The 13704-nt window shown below is 41.9% G+C and overlaps 1 protein-coding gene across 2 annotated transcripts in view; it reads left to right on the top strand.

The window, feature by feature from the left end:
• The window catches only part of Glis3 (GLIS family zinc finger 3), a 428158-nt gene that overhangs the window by 141553 nt on the left and 272901 nt on the right, over positions 1–13704 (top strand). For both annotated transcript variants that reach the window (XM_036191632.1, XM_036191640.1), the window contains one exon: positions 6900–8016. In XM_036191632.1, the coding sequence (XP_036047525.1) occupies positions 6900–8016 (1117 nt within the window). The remainder of the gene's footprint in view (positions 1–6899; positions 8017–13704) is intronic.

Below are 13704 nucleotides of genomic sequence, written 5' to 3'. Positions count from 1 at the left end.
TAAGACTATGTCTCCGTTTTCCTTCCTTCTGCTCATCTTTTCAGCTCTTCTATCCGGGCCTCCTTCTAGCCTCCAGTTCTCTGCAATCATGGTTCCCAGATCGCTTACTTATGCTGTTTTTTTTTTTTAAAGGTGAAAGCTTGTTTTCTACCTGAGACTTTAGTGATGGGAAGCTGCTGTCACTTCCCCATTGAGGATTATGCCTCAAGGGACTCCTCAGCCTCGCTGAGTACTGCATGTAAAATTAACTCACTTATTGGTGGGTGTCACTGGAAACCTTCAGCTTCCTGTCTGTGGCAAGTCCATCCCATGCCTGGAAGGCAGGCATAATTAGTGGAGAAATTGATGGTCGGCAGAACTCAGGCCGCTCAAGCCAGGTGCCTTACACAGTCCCTTTCATGGTGCGGCCAGAGGGGTCATTATCTCAGTGTTTCCTGGCATTTCTGGTTCCTTAGCATAATATCATGTCCTTAAACGACAACACCTTGACGATGCACTGACAAGTGTTTTGAGTATGTATTCTGGGAGCCCTTCTCTGGGAATTTTTCCCCAGATGGGCAAAGAAATAGGACTTGAGAAATGGCTTGGTGAATTAAAGATGGAACCCAGTTATAGCAGTTTGGGAAGGTTGTGTGTTTTATGTGGTTGTTACGTTGGCTTGTGTGTTCTATCAGGTGAATAAACTCTTGAGAGGCAACAGTGCAACCTGAAGGCATTTTACAATCTACCACTAAAGAGAGGCTAGTGAGTGAACCAGCTGAGCATTTCATGCATCAGGGTCTTTGTAGGTAGACGGGGCCAGAGAGGCCATGAACCATTCGGTCTGAGAGAAGCTTGCCCTTCGAAAAGCTGCAAAGTTGATTGTTTTCCCTGCAGTTGTATAATTGTTATGCACTGTAGAAAATGGGAAGCTATAGAAAAGCATTAGGCAGTAAATGTGATCACCCTGAGTCCCATCACCCTGAGATACCATGAGTAGAAATTTGATAAATGCCCTTCAAATACATGTGAACACTTGCCCTACAGTCACTGGCTTTCCTGGCCATGAAGTTGACCATATAACAGACACAGTTTATAACTTTTCCATATATATTATGGAAACATATATATATATGTTAAGCTCTTCTCTAAGACATCTTCTTTAGCCTCATATCTTAGTTTCGTCCCACCCTAAATGCTATTTTACAAAGAAAGGACAGATATAAAATGAATTCATACCAGTTCTTCATTACTAGGTCTTTAGTTCTTTTTTATGATTTTTAAAAATTAAAATATAATTATATCATTTCCTTCCTCCCTGTCCTCCCTCCAACTCCTCTCCTTCAAATTCATGACTTCTTATTCTTTAATTATTATTGTTGCATTCATATATGCAAATAAAGAGTACATGCAACCTGCTGAGCCCCTTTAGTGTTGCTTTTATGAGTATTCTTTAGGTCTGACCTCTGGGCATTGGGTAATGATTCAGGGAGTCCATCCCTGGGAGAGACTAATTCTCTCCCTCTTAGCAGCCTTTAATTGCCTGTAGCTCTTCATTTAGGGTGGTGGCCCTGTGAAATTTCCCCCATCCATCTTGGCGTGTCAGCTGGAATTATCATAGTTCAGGTTTTGTTTAAGCAGCCATGTTGTTGAGATTTCATGAGTGTAGCTTTCCCTGCTGTATCTAGCAGACACAATATTTCTGACTATTGTGGTCTTCCATCTCCTATTCCTTTAGGGTATAGGAGTTGAGTTATTGATGTGTCAATGGCAACTGGACACCCTGCAGTAGGTTGTTCTCTGCATTTAGACTAGTTGTGGTGTTCTGTAATGGTCTCCATCTGCTGTGAAGTGAAGCGTCTTTGATGAGGCGTGAAAGCTGTGCATACCTGTGAGTATAAGGGTAAGTGTTTAGAATGAAGTTAGGAATCACACTGGTTTAGGGGAGTGGCTTTATTGGGCTCTCCTGTAAGTCTGTGGCCTCATTAGGCATGCGTTCTTGGCGTGTTTACAGTACCAGATACAGTTTCCCTCCTGGGACTCCAGTCCAATTAGAAAGCTGTTGGTTACCACCAAGATACAAATGCCACTACTGTACCTTTAGGGAACTCGTGCTGTGCTGATCATTGTGGTTCCCAGGCATCACCATAAGGTAGGAGTATTGCAAGGTTTCCTCCCCTAAGAACTTGCACTGTAGCTCTGTCTTTTATTTTAGTATTACCAATAATGCTTTATTGGATTAACCTATAAATCTTATATTTCCTGTCTCTATAGTGATTAGAATAAATTCTCAGGAGTTAATACTTGTTGGTCTAAATGGCTATTAATAGCACCTTTGATGCTATTAATAGGCATTTTCTTGTTGCATAACAGAGAAGACCAACCCATATGTGAGCTTGACAGTGGTCTCAGACATTATCATGTATTTAATTTTATCTATACATTTTGTTAGTTTCAGATAGTAATTACATAATTATCTTAATTGATATTTTTTCATTATTGATAATGTTGAACAGTTTCCAGAGATTTGCCAGCTATATTTCTTTCTTTTTCTTTTTCTTTTTTTCTTTTACTTGATTTGAATGTAATTTTCTTCTGGGGGCATCCCTCTGAGAGGACGTGCTCTGCCTTTAGCTTGTGCTATGTTTATTCCAAGGATGGGACCCCTGTCTTTGTGCTGTGATTAACTTCCCAGTTATTTCTCATCAGCACATCCCAGTGCTAACCACATACTGAACTCCTTTGAAGAGTCAGGAGCCACTCTCAATTTAGGGGTCATCCACACCTTGCTGTAAGGGCCATTGCACACATGTCCCCTGAATGACAAGGTAGGGATGCCGAACCTCCTACTTCTATCTCAGCCTAGCAGAGCTGCTCAGTAAAGGAGATGGGATGCTGCTTGTATGGGCTTTGTAGATACCTAGCTTGTCTAGTGTGTCCACATGCATTGTGAATTGAACTTAAACAATTAAATAGTCACAGTCCAAGCAAGTGTAAGCCCTGTTTAAGGAGTGGTTGTTTCAAGACCCAGAAAGCCTACTTGATTTGTTCAGTGACAGTTTTGCAGCTTGTCATTACAAAGGCCAGCCATCACTTAGTGATGTCAGTCTAGATTCAAATACTTGGCATTTGTTTTCGTATCCTAAACTGGGATTATTGGTGGTGATTGCCCTTTTTTTTTTTTTGTTTGCAGTATAGTAAATCCACAAAGCTTGGAGAAGGTCGAGAAAAGGTCTGAGGATGGACTCTAGGCTCCCTGTGCTTCTGACATCTTTCTAAAGTTGTTCTGCGTTCATACGCTGTCCTCACTCTTTTGGAAGATTTATTGGGATACATAGATGACAACTGCCAGACAGCCTTTCCCAGGATTGCCAGTTTCTGACACATATCTGTCCTATATTGTATCTTATACTCATATAGATTTAGTTGCACGCACACTTTATATATATACGCACATGTGTTTTTCCTCGTGTGCATCAGTCTGAGGAATTCCATATGACCTTTAAGTTGAAGCTTCTTTTAAGCTTTATCACAAAACAGCTCATCGTGGTCATCATAGCTCCTATGGCTTCTCGAGAGCATATTTTTCCTAATGGCTTCTGAGTTTTTCACTTTGCTTTTATTTTTGGTTTTAGATTTATTGTCTTGCCTTTCACTTACAGTTCCAAATCGACCAGTCACCAGAAATCATGTTGTTAGGAGCAGATGAACATATGGAAGTGGAGACTGCTCTCAGTGTGGTGACACAGCTTTCTGAGTTCCTTGTCACTTTCTCTTCCACAGGCCTGGTGTGGGAGCAGCAGGGGTCACAGGCTAGAATCCTTGGCAGCCTTCACACTTGTAGAGCATACTGTTGCTGACAAACAGATAACTTATGCTTCAGTCCTAGCTCGAGTGATTCTAAGCCTGTTTTTTACCAAGTCTTTCCATCAAGCTGAGCATTGTGGGCCACACTGGGGGTACACTGTGGAGAAATGAGATCCAGTTCGTCTCTGCCACTCACTCACCTTCCTTCACGCTTTACTAAGGACCTTCCCACACACCTTTGCTGTCACCAATTTTTAGTTATTTTCTTTTTATAAAAATAGGTTAAGAGTCTAGTTAATTCATGTCATACTGTATATTTAGTAAGGTAATATGTGAAAAGGCTTTGTAAACATGGTAGGTAATTGTTCCTCAGCTATGGTGATTATTGTTTTTATGTTTTGATTCTGTTCATTGAGGTAGCATCTTGCTATGTAGTTTATGTTGGTCTTGAAGTCATGATCTTCTACCTTCAGCCCCCAGAATCCTAGAATGGGGTTCCAGGCTTATATCACCAAGCTGGGCTCTTTTTTATGCACTCTCTTAATCAACAGGTGTTTGAGTACTTACTTTATATTTAACATTCCAGCAGGTACCAGGGAGATAACAATCATGCTTTCGATGGAAAGGTCTTGACATTTGGGAGCACTGTCCTCATAGATGTGCTTCAAAGTGTGATGCAGATAGTGGAGCTGCCTTGCACAGAGGACTCTTAGCACAGAGATAGATTTCATGGGGGTAGGACTTTGAATGTTTAGATCTTCTGAAGTGTATAGTTGAGAGACATAGGAAGTGACTGCCATTTGTTGGAAGTTTTGTTCCTATTAGGTATGTGAGGTGTCAGGGAGAGGGAGAGGCATGAACTAGTCCTCTGTTTATGCCTTTGCTTTTAAGTAGACTATTGAATTTGCTTTCTGAAAGAGATTTGACAACTATCTTGGAAAACTGAGATGCTGAAGAAGTTAAGCAACATGTCTGCACAGGGATATGCTGTACTCTAAATTAAGCCATGTTCAGCATAATTTAAGAGAAAGAAGATTTGCCTTTCATTATTGAAAAAATAAACATGTTTCTTTATGCTGCCATTGAGCCAAATAATGCAGTTTTATTAGCAAAGTGCATACAATTGAATGTGCTCCTCTGCCTATGAGTCATTGCTTAGAAGTCTGAAATGATCTAAAATGGCTACCTCCCCAAAAACAGGCACCCATTTGACCATGGAGCTCTGTCAGTATTCTGACATCCCATGGTTTCTTGACCTTGGTGAAAAGCAGAGTTCTTCGTTTCTGCTTCTCACACAGCATTTCTACTGATGCAGCTTGTGTGTGAATGTAATTCCCGACTCTCATGGGGGGATAGGGTCAAAAGGCTCTTGACATCCAGTCACCAGGAGCCTTCTGCTGAGCTCTGCAGGAAGAGCCAGGTGTGCTTGGAAAATAATTGAGAAGTGTCCTTGGGGAATTAAAACCCAAATGGTTCAGAGACCACTTTGGAGCTTGCGGAAGGACTTCAGTCCAAATGTAAGGATGTGAAGCAAGAAACAAATCTATGTCAAGGGCAGTTGGACATAGGTTCCTGCTGTGTTTGTCATTGGTAAACATTACCGCACCCGATGGCAACCTCAGGTCGATTCAGTGTTACCTCCTTACACTGTGCTTTTCCAGAGCTGAGATGTCTGCTTGACAGTATCCCCCGCCTGGCAGAAACAGTATTCCTGGTTTCTTTTTGTGAAGCAAGGTAGGGGGCAGGTGAAACGATGCTTACAGGTTGATATTTAACAGAGACAATAAATGGGTTCATGTAGGGAAGTCACACATTTTGCATAAGAATTTTTAGTGACTAATTTATTTAAATAAGAGGATCTAGAAAGTCAGTTGCAGACACATATAAATTAAGCCAAACTTCTCAGCTCTTTGCTGTGTCTGAGTTGGGATCTGGTACCTTTTCCCTGTGTCTACGTGTTGACCCTTTTGGGCTTAAATGTTCTGTCCAAGAAATAATAGCTTTTCTTTTCTTTTTTTATTTTTTTTAAGGCAATAATGTCCCTGGAAAGCAAAATGGATTTTCAATGGGCTAGAGTTATCATTATGAACCACTTTGATATGCAAACAATGAATTGTGACATGTTTAGCATTTTTCTTTTTGTAAATGGTAAGGACAGGGAAGAAATTGTTATAAAAATGAACCACTGCAAGTGAATGACCTGTTCTTGGCCTGACGTTGCTCAGATCCAAGGACAAGAGCTGATGGGAAAACTATCTAACAAGTATGGTTAAACCCCACATGCCCGGATGCATGACTCCAAATGCAGCTTTTCAGTGTGTTCCTTCTCTCTGTATAATAACTTTGTTCTATTAAGGACTATTTTTTGTGTATGTGATAGTGAATTCCGTGCCTTCAGCTTGCTAAGTATGCACTTTATCACCGAAGTGATACTTTCTGCCCATGTATTTTACATTTTCACAAAATTTCTAGGGTCATTTGAATGAGTACTTGGCATTGTAAATTGCCTTTTAAAAATGTCTAATTTGATAATACTAGTGACACTAAATTGTAAAATTATTAGTAAATCTCTAGCACAAACATTTAACTTGAAAAATTTACTTTAAAAAAAACCCAAACAAACCATGGGCTTATTATGTTACCTTCCCAAGTAAATTTTAATTGAAGACTAGTACCATTCTAAATTGTGTAACCTGATAGTCTACCATGGCATGAAGCACACAGTAGGCGTTTAACAGATACTCATTTGATTTACCAAGACAAGCATCTATAACTTTTTCCTAAGCCACAATTTTCCCTTTTTATATAAAAAGAGATACTTTGAAATAAATTGAGGACTACTTATTCTTTTTAAGGTACTAGAATTATTTATAACAATAGCTCTTTCCATTATTCTAGTAAACATGAGTTTCTATTGTTTGTCTTGGTAAACTATTATTTACCTGGAACTAAGAGCCTTGGATTCTATCAGAGTCTAAGAACTTGTGTTTAGTGAGGAATGCAATAAGGGGAAATACTTAAGGGATTGTTGGTGCAGTGTTCTCTTAGCTCTTAAGCAATCCACATCTCACTGAAATGTTTCCCCCCTCCTTTCTCTTTGACTGCTGCTCCAGGTCTCTTATTTTGCAAGAGTCTCTGGTGTCCACGACTTTGAGTCTGACAGAGAGTCAATCGGCCTTGAGTGTGAAGCAAGAGTGGTCTCAGAGCTACAGGGCTTTCCCTTCGCTTTCATCCAACCACAGCTCTCAGAATGGCATGGACCTAGGGGACCTTCTTAGCTTGCCCCCTGGAACGCCAGGGTCCAGCAGTAGTGTCTCTAACTCTTTACCACCCTACCTTTTTGGTATGGAAAATAGCCACTCCCCTTACCCAAGTCCTCGGCACTCAGCAACCAGGTCCCACTCCACCCGCTCCAAGAAGAGAGCACTGTCCTTGTCCCCACTGTCTGATGGCATTGGGATTGACTTCAACACTATCATTCGAACTTCGCCCACATCCTTGGTTGCCTACATCAACGGATCAAGAGCCTCCCCTGCCAACATGTCTCCACAGTCAGAGGTCTATGGACATTTCCTGGGTGTTCGCGGCAGCTGCATCCCCCAGTCTTCTGCAGTATCCAGTGGGCAGAAAGGCGTGCTGGTGGCCAGTGGAGGACAGGCGCTGCCAGGCTATGGCGACGATGGCACACTGGAGTACGGGCGCATGCAGCAGCTGGAGCATGGTGGCCTGCAGTCTGGACCCGTAAACAACATGGTGCTGCAGCCGGGCCTACCGGGCCAGGATGGCCAGTCAGCCAACATGCTCAAAACTGAACGTCTGGAGGAGTTCCCAGGCAGTTCCTTGGACCTGCCCTCCGCACCGCCTCTCCCTCCTCTTCCCCCGCCTCAGGGCCCCCCCCCCCCGTACCATGCCCACCCACACCTTCATCACCCAGAGCTCCTGCCTCACACCCAGCCACTGGCCCTGGCCCAGGCTGGCCTGGATGAGGATGGGGAGTTGGAGGACTCAGGGGGCAAGCACTGCTGTCGTTGGATAGACTGCAGTGCCCTGTATGACCAGCAGGAGGAACTGGTGAGGCACATTGAGAAGGTCCACATAGACCAGCGCAAGGGGGAAGATTTCACCTGCTTCTGGACTGGCTGCCCTAGAAGGTACAAGCCCTTCAACGCCCGCTATAAACTGCTGATCCACATGAGGGTCCACTCTGGGGAGAAGCCCAACAAGTGTACGGTGAGTGAGTTGGAGTTTCCAGAGTCCTGCGCCACCTTTCTTGGAGGCCCAGCTTCAATGCATGCAAATCAATGCATGCATGTATTTTGCCAAACAGGGTCATGAAGTGCAGTAACCGTTTCTGTTTTTGTGGAAATTGGCTGTGTGGTGGTAAAGGTCCCCCCCGTAAGGTTGCTTGCCTCTTCAGCTAGCTGGCACCAAGGAACGCTTTCTTGGATAACTGATGGTCATTGGTTTCTCTCACTTCCAGTACAAGCCCAATGCCACTGTGATAGTGGAGGCCAGTATGCCTTACTGTAGTCTGGGACAATGTGGGTGGGACACAGACAAAGTGTTTACTTGGCTACATGGGTGTTCAAGGGCAGGGGACCATGTGCAGTACCACAAGCAAACTTTCGTGCTTTTCCAAAGTAAATACTCTGGTGTTTTTGTTTGTTTGTTTTGTTTTTTTAATTGAAACGTTCAAAAGTTTAGGCGAGAATTGGGTCTGGGAGGAATGAGTCTGACATTGAAGAAAGGAATTCTCCACTTAGGAACTTGACTACTGGAATTGTCGAAGCATGCACCATCACACCAGCACATTGTACCCTTCAGAGTTGTGAAACTCATCCATGACTTACAGAAAGGAAACATTGGGGGCTACCACAGGAATGGGGACTCATGGGGGTCTTCACTTAATTTTGAGGAAAGATGATTTTGTGGGAAAGCATAAGAACCATGGGCTGAGAAAGGTGTGTGCCTTTGGTGTTGAAGGACATGGGTCTGATGTCTGTCCTGCCTCCCAATCCTGGAACTGTGGTTCTGTGTCTTGGCAAAATTGACTGTTTTGAATAATATGATTCCTAAATGCTTTCACAACAATTTCACGCCTCTCAGAAACTCTCAGGGCTTACAAGCAGGACTTCACCCCTGGGATCACAGAGATAGCTTTGCACAATCTGAGATGGCTCACCGAAGTCTTTGCAAAAAATGAAGAACATACGTTTTCTATTAGTCTAAATGGACAGGAATAGTTCTTCAGAGTTAGAACTGAGAAGTCTGTGTATTCCGTAATATTGAGAGTTCTAGAGAGCAGTGATGAGTGAAGACTAGAAACCAGTGGGAAAAGAACTTGTTTGAACTGTGACTTCCCAACCAGAGTCATCTCTTTCTGTGGTATGTGATATAAAGCCTCTGGACTGTGTTTATGTTTCACTGTAGATTGGCCAAACTCTGAGCCATGCAAAAGCATACCATATAGGTGATAGCAAGAATGCAAGAATGAGAAACACTTTTTACCATGCAGTAGGTATTTTTGAAAGAGTTTTAAGGCTTTTTGGTGGAATGAAATTGCATTTCTTGTCATTACATTATACCCCATGTTGTGATTTTTCTTAAGGAAAACCTGAAGCTGATGCATTGTGAGCATGCCAGGTTCCATGAGTGAAAAGAATAATTACATTCCAGGAGGCCAAACCGTACTCTGTCAGTAGGGTTCTGTGTTAAAAAATGCCAGAATGAGACAAGCGATTGAAGGCAGTTCCATTTACTCTGTTTGGAACACAGGAGCCTGTTGCAAACAGGAAAAACATCCAGTCTCCGAAGGAAAACAGTCCAACCTTTTAGTTCTGACTAATCCTGGCTGAAAATAGTTTACTGGATTGGGTTTCACCGAAATAAACATTAAAGTTTGAATTACCAAAAAATACTTTTTTGCATTGCAGCATTAATTTTTATGCAAAAGGCTTTCCCCATTTTTACCTCTGGTGCCAGAGTTTTCAAAGACGTACAGCTTTGCAGAGGTGGCTTTTGCTAAAGAGCATGTTGAATATTAAAAATAGAGTTGAGGGAAAGGATGGCTGTGAGGTGAGTGTGTGCAGACCTGTAGCACTGTTCACCAAGCGGTTCAGGGCAGGTGGATGAGGCAATTTTGCTCTTCTAATCTGGCCTCTCATTAATAGGTGGAACCTTTGCAAAACTCACACTACTAATCTGATAGCATATCAACACTGAATCACAAACCACTCACATGCTGTGATGCAACTAAATTTGGACAAAGAAAAGTTTTTTAGGAGTAACTGGTGCTGTAATTCCACTCTTGGGAGGGTGTGTTTTTAACAGGAAGATACCATTTTTGTATAAACTTACATATTATAAACCTTATATCTTCTGTTGTGTTGCTCTATGTCATGTGCTTGATATGTGGGCCTGCAGACAACATGGCTAGAGCCATGCCAGGTGATATGACCATGCTCTTTTTTTGGAGCGGTGGTATTGAGGTTGTTGTGGCTACCAAACCTAGGAGTAGTTTAAATTCTAAGGCCCAGTCCATTTTTATTTAATGTGTGTCTGACTTCTATTAATTACTCTTATCTGTATGACTGTTGGACTTTGTCATCGTCCTCACTTACTGGGATTATTGAACCAAGAGAGGGAATGGTGACCCCTATGTGTCTGGTGACCGTGACTTCCAGCAACACAAAATAATCTTCTGGAAGTTCGGTAGAAGAAGGGTGTGTCAGGACTAGGGCCTGTTTTACAGTAAGAGGCTGCTGTGGAATCCTCCCCACAAGCCAAGTTCCCTCTGCTCCATGGGAGAACGCATTCTATCAATCATTGCTCATTGTGGCTCTGCAGACTAACCCGGAACCTGGGGGGCAGATCACTCCAGATCCTTGGTGGCACAGCCAGGGGAAGATTCTGAATTCCTTATTTGGTTCTGTTACTGGAAGAAAAGGATGGGTTCCTTTTTCGTCCAGACAACCCTACCCTTCACCAGATGACTCTGTTGAAAGAGGAGCCAACGTCTGTCCTTAAAATCCAGGCTGCATTGAAGAGATGGTGCCAGACAGGTGTGCAGAGTTTGGGAAAGCCAAGGTCTCAGTAGGCAGAGAGGCAGATCTCAAATCAGAAACAAGATGTAGCAAGGTCATGTTTTAAAGCAACCACGTCTATTCACTCATGACTTTTAATAAAGCCGTTTCTAGGTGCCCAGCATTCTGTTTCTACCTTCTTGCCTTTAGCTCAGCTTTACCTTTGGCAAAGCTTGCATTGTTGACTGTTGAGCATTCCTAGGTATCACACGGCCAAATTCTGACCACTCTTTCTGAGATGATAAGGTGCCTGGTTTTCAATTCAGAACAAAGTCTTAGACAAACATGGAGTTTGTCTCTCTCTCTTTTGAAAAGGCTGTTTCTATGTTCCTAAGAGGATAACATAAAATGTATCAAATCATGGAAGTATACAACCATTCCATAATGCTGCCATAGTGGTATGGTCCCAAAAGAATGTGTCCAGTGATTTGACCCTATGGAGGTCGCTGCCATTAAGCTGAAGGGTGGCCAGTGGCCAGTAGTGTTCCCCGGGGAGGTTTTGAAGTGCAATCTGACTGACAGGAGAAGTTTGGTCCATGAGTGTTTATGCTGAGAAATGGCCTGTCCCACGAGCAGGGCCCAGGGTTCTGTTGGGATCAGAACCACCTGGCCCATTTTCCTGCACAATTGAAAGCAGTTGTTCTGGGAGGTTGGGGAGTGTTCAGAAGGGAACTGGGGGCAATGCGGGTTGCCACTTACACTTTGCTTATTTTTCCTGGATGAATTTAATCCAATAGCAAAAAAGAGTTTTGCAAAACTTTTACCCACCCACAAATTTTCATGAAAATGTCACTGACCAAAGACAGTTTTGAATTTTGTATGAATTGACTCATTCCTCCACAGGCATTTTCCCTGGCAAAATCCAATGTATTTGCTTTGGCTTGCATAGTGGGCAGTTTGCTTTTTAAGTAACATTGGATTATGAGCACAAGAAAATAAATACAGAACTGGGGCTATGTCCCCATTGCTCTTTTATGGCCTGATGTATGGGTCATGGGCCAGCTTTGGCCATGCAAGATAATTTTTGAGGAAAAGTAAATGTGTTGTAAACTTTTCTCCCTTCACAACCTTTATTTATTTTTCATTAGAGTTGGCATCAATGTCATTATCACAGTTATATGGCCAGAAGGGACCTCAGAAAAATATTATTTAACTGTAATTATTAGTTAGCACACCAGAACCTTTATATTGGCAGAAAGGTGAAAATTTTCATAGTACCAAGTATTGATAAAGGTATGGAGAAGGAGGTGTGTGCATGTGTGTTAATTTTTCTAGAAAAAGTAAATTGGTATAACCACCTTGGAGAGCAATTTGGACTTGCATAGTAAGGTTGAAATGTGCACATCCCACAAAAACATGTCTAGGTGTCTCACCTGAAGACTCTTTCACATGGGCAGCATAGAAACCTGGAATGAGACACTTATTAACATTTATGGCTTTATTTATATAACTAACTCTACTGTCCACAGACAAGGTAAACCAATTGACCATGGTTTATTCCTATGAAATACTATGAAAGAATTGAAGATTAGTGAAATGCATTCCACATGGTAAATCTCATTAAAAAAAAAAAGTTGAATAATGTGGTATGTGCAAAATGTGGTATAATATAATTTATGTACATTGAAACCCACAGAAGAATTATGAGGATCTGAAGATAAACAATTATGTGGTTAAACAAATCCTATGGGCAGGGAAACCAGTAATCTCAGGGTAGTGGATATTTCTAGAGAAGAAAGAAATATGAAGAAGTAGGATATGGGGATTTTGCTTATTGTCTTTCTAAGACAGAGAACTAAAGTGTGTTCTGTCTAGTTCATGGTGGTGATACAGGTGTGCAGGGTCTTCTTATGTATCCTCTTATTTCTACTTGAAATGTTTTACAACTTGTTATTTTTAACCTAATACAGAAAGAAATCAATTAGTATACATTCCAACTTCCTTCCACACATACCGTTTTTCAGATGAGAACAAAGCGGAGGGAAATTGATTTTTCCACGGGTATTGTTACCTGCTCTCTGTTTCAGGCCTCCTGGGTAGAGTTGCTAACTCCCCTGACATTGAACTCACCTGGAGTGCTTTGCAGAGCCCCAGTACCTGGTCTGCAAAGGAAAGTCTGGGATGTGATTGGTCTGGGTGAAGTTTCTGTAGATAGTCCTAATGGGTATCTATGCCTAAGAACCAGTCTCTTCAAGTTTCTAAGTTCTGACCTTGAGCTCTAGATTGATAAAAGCCTAACATGTCTCTGAGTTCAAGCATGGAGAGGCTGTGTGAGGACTGAGTATGTTCTCATCTTCACTGTTATCTGATAATGACCAGGGAAGACTCATGTTTCTTAGAATAAAATGCAGAGATGAGAGGTGAAGGATTGGAGTGACCCAGGGCAGTAGCAGCAAATGCGAGCTTATCCTATGTACACAGGTTTACTGTTTTGCACTAGTAGTTAAAAGATTGAGATGGTACTTGTCCTGAGCTGTAGGCCGAGTATTGCCATCTTCTTGGTTCCTTGAGTTAACAGTGACACTGAGAAAGTGGTCATATAGTTCCCATTTTTAAAGGGAGGAGAGAGTTGATCCTGTCCAAAAATATTACAGACACTCCTTGTAATAATAAAAAAATGTATCTTCAAAACAGTTTTGCTACTATGAACATTTCTGAAGAGTTGGCATGTTAAAAAATACTGAATTTTCCTTTTTATAAAATCTGCCTGATATGATTAAATAAATAAAATTAACATTAATATCCTCTTTGTCTCTTGAGGCTGAAATACCCCCAGTAAAACATCTGGTAAAGATCAGAGAGACTGTAACTTCCAAATCATATCCCACAAGGCATC

Source organism: Onychomys torridus, chromosome 1, assembly GCF_903995425.1.
Source record: "Onychomys torridus chromosome 1, mOncTor1.1, whole genome shotgun sequence".
Classification (NCBI taxonomy): Eukaryota; Metazoa; Chordata; class Mammalia; order Rodentia; family Cricetidae; genus Onychomys; species Onychomys torridus.
This window is presented reverse-complemented; position numbering and strand designations above follow the sequence as displayed.